Source organism: Mustela nigripes, chromosome 3, assembly GCF_022355385.1.
Source record: "Mustela nigripes isolate SB6536 chromosome 3, MUSNIG.SB6536, whole genome shotgun sequence".
Lineage (NCBI taxonomy): Eukaryota > Metazoa > Chordata > Mammalia > Carnivora > Mustelidae > Mustela > Mustela nigripes.
The window spans coordinates 42,509,298-42,525,301 of NC_081559.1; the positions used below are offsets into that span (position 1 = coordinate 42,509,298).

Genomic DNA, 16,004 nt, shown 5'->3' on the forward strand with positions numbered 1-16,004 from the left:
GACATTATCGGGATTTCATGGAGGCTTCCTCACACAGGCACAATCAGTTATTAACCCCCTTTCCAGCCCTTCTCCCCTTGCTAGAGGATGAGGAGTAGGGCTGAAAATTCTAAGCTTCTAATAATCATGCTTTGGTCTTCCTGGTGACTGGGCCCTAGACAAGAGCCATCCAGGAGCCCACCCAGATATGCTCCAAGTGCTCTCATGACGTAAGGATTTACAAGAGATTCGGGAGCTCTGTGCCAGGAACTGGAGGCAGGGATCTATATATTTTCTATTCTCTCACAGGGCCCAGTAAATGAACTTTGAATATTAGGATCTAATTGGCTACTCCAAAACACTGTGAGATGGATTGGTGGCAATTTAAAATTCAATTCATCTGAACCATTACTCACAAAGAACTTGCTCATTGCCATGGGCGGCCCTTACAGATCTTCCCAGAGGGAGAAAGGGGCAGACATTTGGGCACATCACTGGCTCCCCTGATGGTCCTCATCCTATCTGCGGGACCTGGGTAATGCGAATCCGCAGTGAGGACGTGTGGGGCAGGTCACTCTCAGACTGTTGGATGTCTCCCATTTATGAACCCATGTCCCTGAGGACTGCATGGTAGAACAAGGCACATCCCTCCAAGGAAGGCGTTTCCCTGCGCAGCAGCCTGGGTCGGCCGGTGTGCCAGGCAGCAACCCGGACTCAGCACCGGGACCCCAGGTGGCGCTCCTGCTGGTGATTCAAATCTGCGTCTCCCTCATCCCTCCCATGCTTACTTGCTCCTCACCTTTTTACCTCCTTTCTTCTTTCCTGCTTTGACGGGATACTCCTTTTCTCTGTCCACAGCCAGTTTCAAGTTTTTTAGTTCCTGTCGCATTAGCTCATCCACCTATATGAGTACAAAACACACCACTTTTGAGTGGCTTTGTGTGTCTCGTGTTTTCTCTGTGAAGTTTAAAAATAGCTTAAGCTCTGGGTCGGTCGTGGATGGGAAATGGTAAAGAAGCCCAACGGTGGCCGCTGATGACTGTCTTTGTGCAAAGTGTGGTGTTACCTGCACTCTGATCTCCGACTCCAGTTCCTTCCGTTTCTCCTGTTTGATCAGTTCCGGGTCATAGTTCTGGGGGAAATTCCATGACTCGTCTTTATTCTTCCACAGGTCTGTGGTCCGGAAGGATCAGGAAAAGGAAAATGATTTTTTTTTCAACATGAGAATGAACAGAAACTATGATTGCAATAAAAAACACAAGTCTAATTTTCTATTCTATTGCATGGAATACAAGTTCAAATAAAATACTCAAGCGATTATTGATGGCAGAGCGACGAGACCCATGTAAACGACAAGATCCATGTAAAAAATAATACATTAGGGGCGCCTGGGTGGTTCAGTGGGTTAAAGCCTCTGCCTTCGGTTCAGGTCATGATCCCAGGGTCCTGGGATCAAGCCCAGCGTCGGGCTGTCTGCTCCTCGGGGAACCTGCTTCCTCCACTCTCTCTCTGCCTGCCTCTCTGCCTACTTGTGATTTCTCTCTCTCTGTCAAATAAATAAAAAATCTTTCAAAAAATACATTAATCTTGGGATTATATAATTAGACAAAGGTGAGATGACTATTTTTGTGATATGTTTTATATTACTTTCAGTTTTCAAACAATTCACTAAATGTGGAAGATTTTATTGCTAGCTGAATCCACCAGCAACTGACCCCAACCCCTTGTTAAAAGACAACACTGAACATACAAGCACCCATGACTTTCCCCAGACAGCTATATTTTTAAATTACTTTTTGGATGTGTTTGAAATCATACATGTTTTGCATTTCCCTTTTGCCTGGCCCTGGCAGTGAAGAGGATGGTTAGACAAATATGACCTTAGAGGAAATAAGGATAATTTTGTATCACTGGAAAAAATTGAACTATAGCTCATTTCTCAGGGGGGGAATTCCAAATGTGTGCCAAGGTACAGCTCAGCTGGATCCTGGCACTGGGACATGGGTGGTGTCCTATGGAAAAAGAGACTTGTCAGTCTGGGAAAGGAGAACTTTTCCCAGAATCTATGTTCAGAATGTGATGGAAGCTTGCCAGAACCCAACCTGCAATCACCACCCAGCTTGGCTACACCACTGGGAGCTCATCCTTGGGACAATGATGCTCTTCAAGTTGGGGAGGCAATGGAGGGTCACAGGGACCGGGCAGAGGCCTCCCCCAATCTGTCCGATGATGGCTCCACTTGGGAAGAAGGGGGACAGTGCAGGGCTGGATGGCATTGAGCATGTGAATGAACGGGCAAAGGTTTCTCAATCATGACTTTCCCTATGGGCACAGAAGGGGCATCCCGAGAGTGGCCGGGAGTGTGTCCCCCTGAAGCAGCTGACTGAGAAGGGAGGGACAGTCACAGTAACAGACGGAAACAGATGTCTGGGTGCTGTGGAGAGCAAGCGGTGTCAACCATGAAGACAGAATGGAGAAGGTATGTAGAGAGATACCTGGGCAAACAAATGAGTAGGGAGGGTCAGATCTGCAAATCTGTCACAGGGGTCCGGGGTCAGCAAAAGAGACCAGAGACAAGAGAAAGGACAAGATGTGGTGTGACCCAGGAAAAGTTGCAGATTCTGGAGAGAAGGTCAGCATAGCAAGGAGATTCTGATGCACAACTCAAACTTGGCCGATGGGCACAAAGAATTGCCCCAAGGGCTTTGGCTATCTGATACCTGCCCAGGGATGCAGCCCACACTTGGGGTCAGGTGGAACCTCTGTCCTACTGGTTATCTGCTGTTGGTCTTATGGTCTTCACCCTCCTGGTTGAAAATTCCTACCTCCTGAGGGGGGAGGAGGCTCTGCAGGACATCTGTGCCCAGAGCAGACACTTTCTTGTCAGCAAAAAGGAGGCAAAGGGTACCTGAGGACCAGTGAGTGTGTCATCTCAAGGTCATCAGTCAGGACCCTGTGGACAGGAAAACTATAGGAAGATGGGACGTGGAAAGCAGCTCCAGTTCTCCAAAAGTGTGGAAGCCCCAGGCTGAAGACCCTACAATGCTCCTGGTGGTTGGCATGGAAATTTCCAGAAGTGGAAATGGTCACCACAGGGTATTGCCACACACAGGTCAGGCAGGCCCACATCACTCCCAGCCATCTGTGTAACATAGTGTTGGCCAGAAAGGAGCCTATTTGGAATTTGGGTCCAGCGAGGGCTCTCAGCCTCCCTCGGCTTCCTGTCAGAGAATCAAGGGTGGGGTGGGGGGTGGTGGCTGGGCAGGGCTCTGCCAGTTGCTGCACTAGTCAGGGTCTCTGCCATGGTCACAGCCTATGGTGATGCAAATCTAGGGGGACAGATTTTGGAAAACGAGGATGATGAAAGGACCTAGTTTCTTCTGGGGTGGCTACTGTAGACATACAAGAAATAGACAGGAACTAAGTGACAAACATGGTACAGATTTCATAAAGTCTATTCACCCATGTGTCTTTCCCCATCGGGGTGGCCACGTGACAGGTGGCCCTGTCTTTGTGGCAGAGATGATGGCAAGGGATGATGGGGTTGGGATTGGGTTTGGCACCTGTCTCCTAGATGGCTGCCTGTCTGTGGATGACCCCAGAGATGAGGATATCATCACCTGGGAGGGGCAGGTGACCAGCTTGGAACAGAGTTCACATCTCCATGAAGACCAAGAAGGAGACGACCCAAAACAGATGGGATGGAGGCCACTTTTGACAGGAGTGGGTACACAGGAAATTGCTAGAAAGCTAGGAGCTGAATTTTTATTATTTTAAATAATCACTCCTGTGACTGAGTGCCAGCCAGAGAAGCCCATCCTGTGTTTTACAGCCAGGTAATGAAAAATACTGCATTGCATAAATTGCGTATGTCAGCCCATTCATGTAAAACATGTTTTAAGTCATTAATTGAGTTTATTCTTGGCCCCGAACCCCCTAGCAGGTGGATTTTGTGGTTGGTCTGTAAGGTGCATGTTCACTTACGGAAGAACTAAGTAGTTTACATGTCCCTTATTTGAAGGTAACTGTCCTTTCAGAGTGCTTTTTCTGAAATGCACATGAACTTAAATTGTGGAAAACTTTAAAATGTGTGACAATTATGATTTTTCTTCCATGTTTGAAATTGTAAGGTCTTCCCCCTTGAAAACACTATGAAGGGTTTAAACGTGTTAAAACATGCTATTTACCAGTAACTGTTGTTTACCAGATGTCCCCCTTACACGATCATTAAATCTCCCACAGCAAAGCTCACCTGTTTCTATTAAGATATTTTTAAAGCAAAATCGCTTTGCTGAGGCGAGGTAGCTACTTTGCTTTCTCTCTAGACAGACTTGCTAAAATCTGGAAGCGGTGCATTTCCTAAAGAAAGGGACACAGACTATTGAACAGGAAGGAACACGAGGCGATTATTTATGTAAAAGCACCTCGCAGCAAATTCTCATTCTGCGGTTGTAACTGTGTCTCACGAATAAAGCGGAACTTAGTGGCCTTTGCTGATTTCACCTCCACCGCCCTTTGAATGGTCCTGGTTTTGCGAGGAAATTTTGCATTTCTCATGACACTTCGGCACAGGGCACCTCTCAATCCCTTCAAGAATTTCATGGACATTTACAAATGCAGGAAGCTTTTCAGGGTCCTCAAAGCACTAACAACTGCCCCAGGAGCTTTCATCCCCAGAGTGTGAAAAGCTGGCCAGGGCAGTTTCTCACGTAGGGGGGTGATTAAAATGCTAATGTCTTATTTGAAAAGGAAAACCTTTGATTTTTGAGAAAAGATTTCTAAGATGAAGACATTTAATTTCTTTAAAAGACCAGAGACCTGGCAGATAGCACAGGAAACGCCACAAACCCAACTAGGAAAATGGTCCTTCACATTTCCTGCTCCCAAATGACCACTGCCTGTTTTTTTTTTTTTCTTTCTTAGCCTTAATGGAAACAGATATTCTACAAACAGCGTAATGGAAACATATTACACAAACGGTGTGGAAAGTCTCAAGAGCTTTCCCGAGTGGGTCAGCAGGTCGCAAGCCTTGGTTTCCCACGGGAACGTCAGATTTCCCCCAAGTTAATTTTTGCTTTTATCAAATTAATACAGGCACATTGTTTTAGACTGAGTCTGATAAAATGGAAGGGATTATAACAAAAAACAGTCTAATTCTGCCTTCCAGAGAAATTGCCCAATGGCATTCATTCCTGTTTTCATTCACTCATTCGTTTAAGATTGTGAGGAATAATTTCAGATTTATCTGCAAATCTGATATATGCATAAGTTTAATTCATTACTTGATGGAGCTTGATTGTGGAGCAGGCACTGTTCTCAGAGTAGGCAGACAGTGGGGGGCCTTGTGGTCTGGGACCACGTCCCCCCATGGGGAAGCAAGGAACACCCCCATCCCCATAGATGGAGGTGAGTAAAATAGGGTGGGCACAGGGTGAGGCTGGAGACAGCCCACAAAGGTCTTGGGGAAGGCCTGCAGGGACAGCATTCCAGGCAAGGGGAATGGACAACATCAGGTCTCTGAGGTGGAACCGACTAGCTTGCTGGTGGAAGAGCATGGAGCCCACGAGAGGAGGGTGTGAAGCCAGTGTGAAGTGGTCTAGCTTCCCAAGAACTTTTCGAGCTATGTCTCTATTTCGAGCTATGTCACTGCTACTTCTTGATTTTTGAATTTGAGATGGGAGCCCCTGACTTCCTGTAATGGCAGAGGAAGGCTTGGCTGTCTCTCACCTTCCTGTCTTTCCCCTTATTCTCTCCTGATAGTAATTTCAGAGGGAGCTAGGCCCTCCACACACTGAGGGAAACTGTTGCCTGAAAGAGGACTTCAGCAGAACATTGAGCGGGTCAGTGACCTGATGTGTTAGAAGGTGCAAACAATGACCTTGGAGGTTGGTGATCGATGTGTAGCATATGAAGCTATGAGGGGTCTATAAAGAGCAAAAGAAATGTGGCACAAAGCGTGCCATGAACAAGAAGTTGGTCATGTTGCAAACACACCTGGGTTCCTGTGGCATCCACAGCACACCGGTGACCTTGCCATGGGATGCATGCAGCTCCTAGCTGACCCTTGGGTGTTGTTGCCGCCAGCCTAATTTGCACAAGCCACTCAACTTGTGCCCCTGGCCCGTCCCATCCATCTCTGCCACACCCTGTATGTTGTGAGTAGGTTGATGGTGGGCACCATTTTTGTATCTCCACGGTTGCCTTGCACCTGGCACACTGGACACAGAGGTTGTTGAATGAAGACGAAGACATAAGGGTATGAATGTGTCTTGATAGTGATTGCTTTATAATGATTTGAGGCCCCTGTACCCCAATGTTTATAGCAGCAAGGTCCACAGTAGCCAAGCTATGAAAAGAGCCCAATGTCCATCAAATGGATAAAGAAGATGTAGTATAGATATATGATGGAGTATTAATCAGCCATCAGGCAGGATGAAATGTTACCATTGGCAGTAATGTGGATGGAATTAGAGGGTGTTATGCTGAGCAGAATAAGTCAGTTGGAGAAAGACAAATACGACATGATCTCACTCACATGTGGAATTTAAGAAACAAAACAGATGAACATAGGGGAAAGGAAGGAAAAATAAAATAAGACGGAACCAGAGAAGGAGAAGAACCATAAGAGACTCTTAACCACAGAGAACAACCTGAGGGTGGCTAGAGGGGAGGTGGACGGAGAGATGGAGTCACTGGGGGATGGGTATGAAGGAGGACACGTGATGTGATGAGCAAGGGTGTTAATATGCAACTAATGAATCCCTAAAATCTGTCCCCGAAATTAATAAGACAATATATGCTAACTAACTTGAATTTAAATAAAATGTTAAAAAAAGATGTGACTTTGAGACTTGAGTGGCAGCATGTGTTCTAACAGTACCTGCCAATAGAGGGGTCGCTGGGTCACTTCTTGCCATTGTCGTGAAGATCAAATGAGACGAACATGGAAAACACAGAGGCTTGCGTGCTTCGGGCATCTAATAACGTGAGGTTACTGCCTTGACCTCCGTCCTCCCCAATTAAAACAGCTGCTAGTCCTGGTGATGTCCCCTGTCCCCCTTGTCCTGGTTCAGCACCATGTGCAGGGTGGGACCCTTGCCATTAGTGGAAAGTCAAAGAATTTCGGGTGGAGCACGGATTTTTTCTTTCATACAACTAGCAACTCAGACCTGAAACGACATGGATCTTGCGGCTAAGGGTGAAGCTCAGTTTATTGGGGGTAAAAACCATGAGTCGATGAAAAAGTATGTTAAGTGATTAACAGTACCAGTGCTGTCCAGATAAGACCAGAGTCAGGGAGGAAGCCCATGTGTGACTGACGTTTGGAAATATTCTACTCCATGTCCCTATTGCATTTTTTAGCAATTACCAAAGAGGACCAATGCCCAGGGTCATCGTGGCCCCTCATTCAGGGTTGAGATTCATCCTGAGAGAGGAGTGAAGCCAAAGGAGCTGGGTAATTGTTCCAGTAAACTGTAATAGAAATGTCTGAAAGACTAATTCCTATACTTGCAGCTCCCCTCATATTCTAGCTACTATGCTAATTACGCTGAACAATGGACAAAAGAACTCTGTGTCGGTCTGCAGGCACCTGTCTTTGTCCGACAGGATTAGAATATCTTATTGTACATCTGGTATTGATTTTCTTAATTTAAACAATCTAGGCCGATCCCTTTCATTCCAGCAAGAGAATGTTCAGCTGACGTCCTACAGTTTGAAAACAGAATGGAGGGTTCGATTGTGTTCTCGTACTATTCATATTTGGTCTTTTACCGACCCTATGCCTTTAGGCGTCTGGAAGGAATTTTAAAATAGAGATGGACGGAAGGTCTGGGCCATGAGCTGCGTGTTTTCAGCCTCTCCCTACTGAGCGCCTAATTATGGCCCTCACGGGGTGGGTGCGGGGCTAGGGGTCATGCTGGGTGGGCCGGGCAACTCCCGGGGGGCCCGCATGGTCTCCTAAACTAACCTTTGTACACGTTATTTCCTTCTTGCATCGTGGGAAGGAAAACACTTGGTGACATTTTCCAGCCCTCATCTTCTTCCTGTTGAAGAAGAATGAGATTTCTGTTAATTACAGAGCTGCCGTACCTATCTGGATGAGACAGTACCCGGTGAACATCCTGACGACAGGGCTATCGTAAGGCACACAGGCTCTTTCCTGGTTTATGAACTTGCCTACCCCCCTGGGAAGTTTCCCTGCTGGCCAGTCTGAGCAGGGAGTGTGGTGTCCACCAACCAGGGCATGGATGGTTCTAGAAACTTAGCTCCACCTGCAGGCTCACTGAGGTGCCCCTATTTCAGTCACCTCTCCTGGGGTACTCCAAGCCCTGAGTCTGGTCTGTTGTCTGATGTTCTGGTTCCTTCTTTGCTCTGAAAACTGATTCCCAGCCTGAGTCCTTCCGCCGCCCTCCAGCAGCTTGCAGGTTCAAATGTCAGACTGGTTACTCAGTGGCTTTCAGATAATCTAATGGTTCCCTTGGGGTCTGTGTCCTTGGGGTGGGGGTGGGGTTACTGTGATTTGGAAGAGGCTGATCATTTCCCACTCAACTAGGAGTGAAATTATACATCAATTCCAGATCCAGAAGTAGAAACTGGCCCAGGAGCTCTCATTACTATTAACTATATTTTAAAATAAAAATACATCAAAAAAAGTGATAGTTCGTTGCAAAAAACAAACATAACCTCCTATTTTCAAGCTTGCATTTAGAATGTCATTTACTTCTCTGCTCACACTTTTCTCTCCATTCATTGAGATTAAGAATCAAAGCTACTAAAAAAAAAAAAAAAAAAAAAAAAAAAAAGTTACTCATGCCTTTTTGGGATTTGGAGTGCTGCTCCTTTCTGGAAGTAGTGGTTTTTGAGCATTTCAGACAGAAGGAAACATAAAGAAAACTCACATAATTTCTTCTCAGAGGAATGCATTTTCACATAAAACTTTACATACAATTTCAGGCAGTCTATCCTTGGGGTCTCTGTTTCCTAGGTTAAGGGTGTCTGTTTCCTCTGGAGATCAGCAGCTTCTCACTTCCTCTTATCTTCCCCTCTCACTGCCCCTCAGTGGACACAGAACATGCTCAGAATGGATGTTTCCATGATGACATCCTTATTCCTGATAACAGCCTCTGGAAATTCACAACATTCATGTCTCCATCTTTGTGAATTAGTACAAAGTTTTGTTTGAAGTCCCCTAAAATACCATAAGAATGTGGTTGGCTCAGTGGTTCAGTCTGGAGCACCTCCTTGGGCCAGGCTGCTGGAGAAGGGGCACTGGGATCACAGAAAGGCTGGGTAGCCCCTTGGACAAACAGAAGCTTTTAAAGCTAATGGGTGCTGTATGCAGGTGCTAGGCTCTTCCCAGGATTCAGCATGAAGTTAGAATGTAGAGGACTCTTCTGTATTCACATGATCCTGTGTTCTGGTCAGGTAAAATACATTTAAAATAGTTCCAAATGGTTTAACATATAGCTTGAAAAATAACAAAGAGAAAAGGATTGTAAGGATGGATTGCACAGTGCTCCTTTTCTGGCTCCTGAAGCCAAAGAGAGGTCCACATAGCTGACTTGTTAGGCTAATGGTGTAACTTTGATACTGAAAGCACATTTGTAAAGATGGCTATTGGTTTGCAGAGAATGTCCTCCTGACACTAGCATTCCCCTCTATCACGAAGTCTTAACACAGATCTCCTTACCTGTGATCCTTAACACTTTTAGAGATGGTTAGCAAACCAAAGATCCAAAAGAAAGACAATTTTTTTTTTTGCTGTTGAATTTTAAGAATTCTTTATATATTCTGGATGCAAGTCCCTTTGCAAGATCTATAACTTGCAAACATTTTCTCCCAGTTTGTAGATTGTCTTTTTATCCTCTTCCCAGAGCTAAAGTATTTTTTTTAACTTTTTATTAAAATGATGTCCAATTTATCAATCTTTCACTTCTATGGACACTTTTGGTTGTCAAGCTGAACTGTGTGCAGAGCCCTAGATCCTGAAGATATTTTTCCTCCTCTTTTTACCTGAAGGTTTTATGGTTTTACATGTGAGTCCATAATCCTTGTTGAGTTAATTTTTGAATAAGGTACAAGATAGACATTCCTTTTCTTGTCTAGGGGTGAAAAGATTAACTCTTGTAAAGCCCATCTTTGAAGATGTATATGGTGCTTTTATGTATTCCCTTTACTAGCTCTGAGGGTGAAAACCCCTAAACTAATCTCTTAGCTTCTGTCTTTCAGCATCTCAGTATACAGGGTCACTGGATGGATCTAGACATGAAATTGAAGACTTCATGCTTCCAATGTTAAATTGCTTGCAAAGTTTTTCGTTGAAATGGTCAAATGAATGTAAGATTACCAGCCACTGTTATTTTATTTTAATTTTTGTACAGAGAGAGAAAATGCATGTGAGCTGGGTGGAAGAGAAGGGGGGTAGTGAGAGAGGGAGAAAGAGGATCTTAAGCAGACTTCCCCCTGAGTGCAGAGCCTGACCCGGAGCTCGATTTTGTGACCTTGAGATTATAACCTGAGCTGAAATCAAGAGTCAGATGCCTAGCTGACTGAGCCACCCAGGCGCCTCATAGTTATTTTACTATACTTTATTTTATTTTACTTCGACCCTCTCTTTTCTCCTACTGTTAGCCCCACAGTAAATTGTAAATCCAAGCAGGGACACTGAAGCCTACAAATTCTCACCTTTAAACTTCCTTCTAGTTACCTTCAGGCTCAAGTGTCTTAAGATTCTATAGGGACACTCACTAATCCTGAGTCCTGAATAACAGAGTATCTAATGGGAGCTCTCTTCTGCTGCACTAGGATCAGAGGGAGAGAGGTTTTGGGCAGATCACTCCAAGACACATTTATTCAGATGGAGGTGACCCTAGGAAGGGGTTGAGGTGGGAGGTGAAGTCATAAAAGCATGACCATGGGTCTTTGTGATTAGAGAAGAGTGTTACTCTGCTGCTCCCTATGAGCCCAGATGTTCATACCACCAGCTGGATGCACCTTTCCTTCTTCATTATTTTCAGAAAAAATCAACGAGGTGATTAGAACTCACTTGCTTTGCTCTCAACCTCGTGAATGACATTTGGCTTTAAATGCATCCTCCCATGTGTATGGATGCAAACTTCTGAGGGGCTATGGCTGCTGGCCCACACTTGTCCTTTGGTGAGACATGGACTTGTACTAACCCTGCTTCTCGTCTAAGCCTGGACCTACTGGTTTCCTTGTCTTGGTTACACCCTCACCCACAGGCCATCCCAACCATAGCCACAAACCACAAACCTTAGACTACAACTCACACAACTCAGGTTTGCTCACGTCACTATCCCAGGGATGACTCTTGTCTCCTCCAGCAGGTTCTGCCCTAACAACCATGGCTGTTCCAAGCTTTCCCAGCTCTATATCACATCCTCTCCCTAGAGTCTGTCATCCTTGCTCTGAAGTTGCCTTCTGGTTCTCTGGTTCAGCAACTGCCTGGAATCCTTCCTGTAGTTCCTGGTCCTTATCCAGCCTTCAGATTTACCCACCACCAGACGCATGTCAACAGCCCCTCTGGGGCCCCTTAGGCTCATTTGTAGCCATCTTATGGACTGACAAAAGTTGTATTCCTATGATATTTTGACAAGAGACTATTTTTCATTTATCGAGGTGAGTGGAAATATTCAGATAATCCTCAGTTTTTTGTTTTTAATAGGAGGTCTTTACCAAGTTTTCTGAGTATATATGGACTAGCAATTGAGAAATGACCAAATTTATAAAAATACCTGAAGGATAATCCCACAGCTGTGCTACAGTGAAACAGTAGGGGTGAGTCAGTTACGTAAGTTGAACAAAACTAGTTTCCTCTCTCCTCTGCCTTACCCTTTACCCAGGATGAATAATAGATGCTTTTTCTACAGGTCAAAATACCAATTCTCATACAAAGATTTTGAGTAGCTTGTCTCAAGAATGCTTCTAGATGCCTTGGGATTGATTCTAAAATAAGATTTTTAAAAGTTAATAAAAGAGATAATCTGACCTCAAATATGAGTAGCAATATAATGTAAATATATTGATTTCATTAGAGATTACCATTTATGATCACATTGTTACTGTGTAGACATATACCTATCAAGAATAAATTCAGTTCTAAGGAACTGTGAAGGATTTTGCCCTTCATTTGCAACTACTTCATAAATGCTGATGTACTCAAACTTCTCTTTTTGTCTCAAACTGTTCATCATTAAATGACTCTTTAATAGCTAGTTAATAAAATACCTTCACTCAACAAAGACCAGATTGTATAGCTGATAATTTCAGAATTTTTATGGAACAAGCTTCATTAACAGTGAATTTTTAATTAGCAAGTGTCAAACTCCCTAATGCATATTTAGAGGAAGAGAATGCTTAGAATAAAATTGAAATTCTTCCAATTGTCCTTATTCTTTGGCACGGCTTCAAAATTATCTTGCAGAGTGAGAGGAGGGCTTTTAAAATTAAGAAGTAAGCTCTCTTCTTATTTTTTTCTGCAACAAGTTAGAAGATTTGGGGCACAAGCAGAGCAGTAGGGCAACAGGTGGCCTTGTGGGTTGGGTTCCATGGAAACACTCAGATGGAGGCTGTGCAGGTTCCATGTGGGAACACCACCCACAAGGATGGAGGGAGAGAAGCAGCAATGGACAGAGAAGCTGATGCAAGTGAGCTCTGATGCAATTGGATGTGAGATGTCAGCTGACCTTACAGAGAGCCCAGGAGCTAGGAGAATGCTTCAGAGATGTCCCAGTGTGGGGGCTGGGTCTTTGTACCCAAACATGGCTATCCTTGGATGCAGCTGCCTGGGTGGGTAGTGTGACTTTGCATGGAGCAGCTCCTTTACACTTGGAAAAATTCCTGGGGAGGAATTAGGTGAGGAGTCAGCACAAAATACTGAGTGGCGGGGGACTAAGTTGGGGACTACAGTGGAGTGGGTTGTGAGCAGTGAGAGGTCTCTCTTCTTTTGTTCACAGCAATGGAACATGGTGAAGGAGAGGGACAAAGACAGATGGGGGCAGTTGGATGATTTCTGCTGATCATGGTGCAGAATATGAGCCTTGCAAAAGGGTCAATTGCCTCCAGCTGGGTGGCTGCAGTCATGCAAGGAATTTTTAACAAAATGTTGTCTTTCATAAATGCAAAATGTTGCATTTATGTGGAGTTTGGCTATTTTTTAAAATTTTAAATTCAATTAGCCAATCTATAGTACAACATAAGTTTCAGGTGTAGTGTTCAATAACTCATCAGTTGCCTGTAACACCCAATGCTCATCACATCACATGCTCTCCTCAATGCCCATCACCCACTGACCTCATCCCCCTAACTTTTCCCTCCAGCAACCCTCAGTTTGTTTCCTATAGTTAAGAGTCTCTCATGGTTTTTCTCCCTGCCTGCTGACTTCCCATTCAGTTTTCCCTCCCTTCCCCTTTGATCCTCTGCAGTGTTTCTCATATTCCACATATACGTGAAACTATATGATAACTGTCTTTCTCTGATTGACTTATTTTGCTTAGCATAATACTCTCTAGTTCCATCCTTATTGATGTAAATGGTAAGTGTTCATCCTTTCTGATAGCTGAGTAATATTCCACCATATATATATATATATATCCACATCTTTACCATTCATCTGTTGATGGATAAGTGATTCATTTTAGACCCAAACACACTTCCAGATTGAAAGTGAGGGGGTGAAGAATCATTTATCTTGTTAATGGACATCAAAAGAAAGTTGAGGTAGCAACACTTATATCAGAATATTAGATTTTAAATCAAAGAATTTAGTAAGGGATATAGAGGGACACACTATATCATACTTAAAGAGTCTATTCAACAAGAAGATCTAACAGTTATAAATATTTATGCTCCTAACTTGGGGTCAGCCAAATATATAAACCAATTAATAACAGAATTAAAGAAACATATTGATAATAAAATAATAATAATAGGGGACTTTAACACCTTGCTTACAGCAATGGATAGATCATCTAAGCAGAAGATCAACAAGGAAACACGGGCTTTGAATGACACACTGGACCAGATGGACTTCAGATATATACAGAGTATTCCATCCTAAAGCAATAGAATACACATTCTTCTCAAGTGTACATGGAACATTCTCCAGAGTAGATCACATACTGGCACAAATTAGGTCTCAAATAGTACCAAAAGACTGGGATTGTTCCATGCATATTTTCAGACTACAATGCTTTGAAACTTGAACTCAGTCACAAGGGGAAATTTGGAAGGAACTCAAATACTTGGAAGATAAAGAGCATCTTATTAAAGAATGAATGGATCAACAAGGAAATTGAAGAACTAAAAAATTCATGGAAACAAATGAAAATGAAGACACAACTGTTCAATACCATTGGGATGCCACAAAAGGGGCCCTAAGAAGGAAGCACATAGCAATATAAGCCTTTCTTAAAAAATTAGAAAAGTCTCAAATACACAAACTAAGCTTACACCTAAAGGACCTGGAGAAAGAACAGCAAATAAAGCCTACACCAAGCAGGAAAAGAGAAATAATGATTAGAGTAGAAATCAATGAAATAGAAACGAAAAGAACAGTAGAACAGATTAATGAAACTAGGAGCTGGTTCTTTGAAATAACTAACAATATCAAAAAACTTCCAGCCAGATTTACCAAAAACAAAAGAGAAAAGACCCAAATTAATAAAATCAAGAATGAAAGAAGAGAGATCACAACCAACACCAAGGAAACACAAATAATTTTAAGAACATATTATGAGCAACTATATGCCAACAGATGAGGCAATCTGGAAGAAATGGATGCATTCCCAGAAACTTGTAAATGACCAAAACTGAAACAGAAAGAAATGGAAAACCTGAACAGACCCATAATCAACAAGGAAACTGAAGCAGTTGTCAAAAATTTCCCAACAAGGGTCGCTGGGGGGCTCAGTGGGTTAAAGCCTCTGCCTTTGGTTCAGGTCATGATCCCAGGGTCCTGGGATTGAGCCCTGAATCAGGCTCTCTGCTCAGCGGGGAGCCTGCCTCCTCCTCTCTCTCTCTGCCTGCCTCTCTGCCTACTTGACTGTCAAATAAATACATAAAATCTTTAAAAAAAAAAGAATAAATAAAATCTTACAAAAAAAAATCTTCGAACAGACAAGAGACCATGGCCAGATGGCTTCCCAGAGGGAATTCTACCAAACATTTAGAGAAATAATACTTATTTTTCTGAAGTTATTTCAAAAAACAGAAATGGAAGAAAAACTTCCAAACTTGTTCTGTGAGGCAGACAAAGAGCCCACCAAAAAAGGAGAATTACAGACCAATATCCCTGATGAACATGGACGCCAAAATTCTCACCAAGATACTGGTCAATATGATCCAATGGTACATTAGAAGGATTATTCACCAGGACCAAGTGGGATTTATTCCTGGGATACAAGGGTGGTTCAACATTTGCAGACCAATCATTGTGATACATCACATAAATAAAACAAAGGACAAGGACCATATAATCCTCTCAACAGATGTAGAAAAAGCATTTGAGAAGGTATAGCATCCTTTCTTGATTAAAACTCTCCACAGGGTAGAGATAGAGGGAATATACCTCAATATCATAAAAGCAATCTATGAAAAGCCCACAATATCACTCTCTTTTCCTGTAAGGTCTGGAATTTGGGTATTGTCATTGTGTATCCACCGTCCTCCTTTCCTTCCTCCTCACAATTTCTGACTCCTTGATCCCATCACTTGTCCTTGATGATGTAGCCTGTCCTATTTCTGTCATGAACTCACCTCCTGGAATACGAGAAATGGCCCAAAGTGACACTGTTTGAAATCTGATTTCTTTTGGGTAGTAAGAAATGAAAACTTCCAATAAAATGCATCCACTATGTCAACCTGAAGTAAAAAGTTTGAACAAACACACTTTGGTTAAAGTAGGGATTATTTTGACTTTGCAGTCTCGCCTGGTTTCTACCTTGAGGAAAGACCAGGCGGATCATTTATTTTGAGGAATAAAAATTCAAAGCTATAACATATGT

At 43.3% G+C, this 16,004-nt stretch overlaps 1 protein-coding gene across 1 annotated transcript in view; it reads right to left on the reverse strand.

Annotated features, from left to right (window-relative positions):
* IQCA1 (IQ motif containing with AAA domain 1) overlaps positions 1-16,004 on the reverse strand; it is a 142,891-nt gene that overhangs the window by 54,949 nt on the left and 71,938 nt on the right. The window contains exons 9-11 of the mRNA XM_059393777.1: positions 7,949-8,024; positions 1,046-1,152; positions 779-880 (exon numbers count right to left, since the gene is read on the reverse strand). Of these exons, the coding sequence (XP_059249760.1) occupies positions 779-880; positions 1,046-1,152; positions 7,949-8,024 (285 nt within the window). The remainder of the gene's footprint in view (positions 1-778; positions 881-1,045; positions 1,153-7,948; positions 8,025-16,004) is intronic.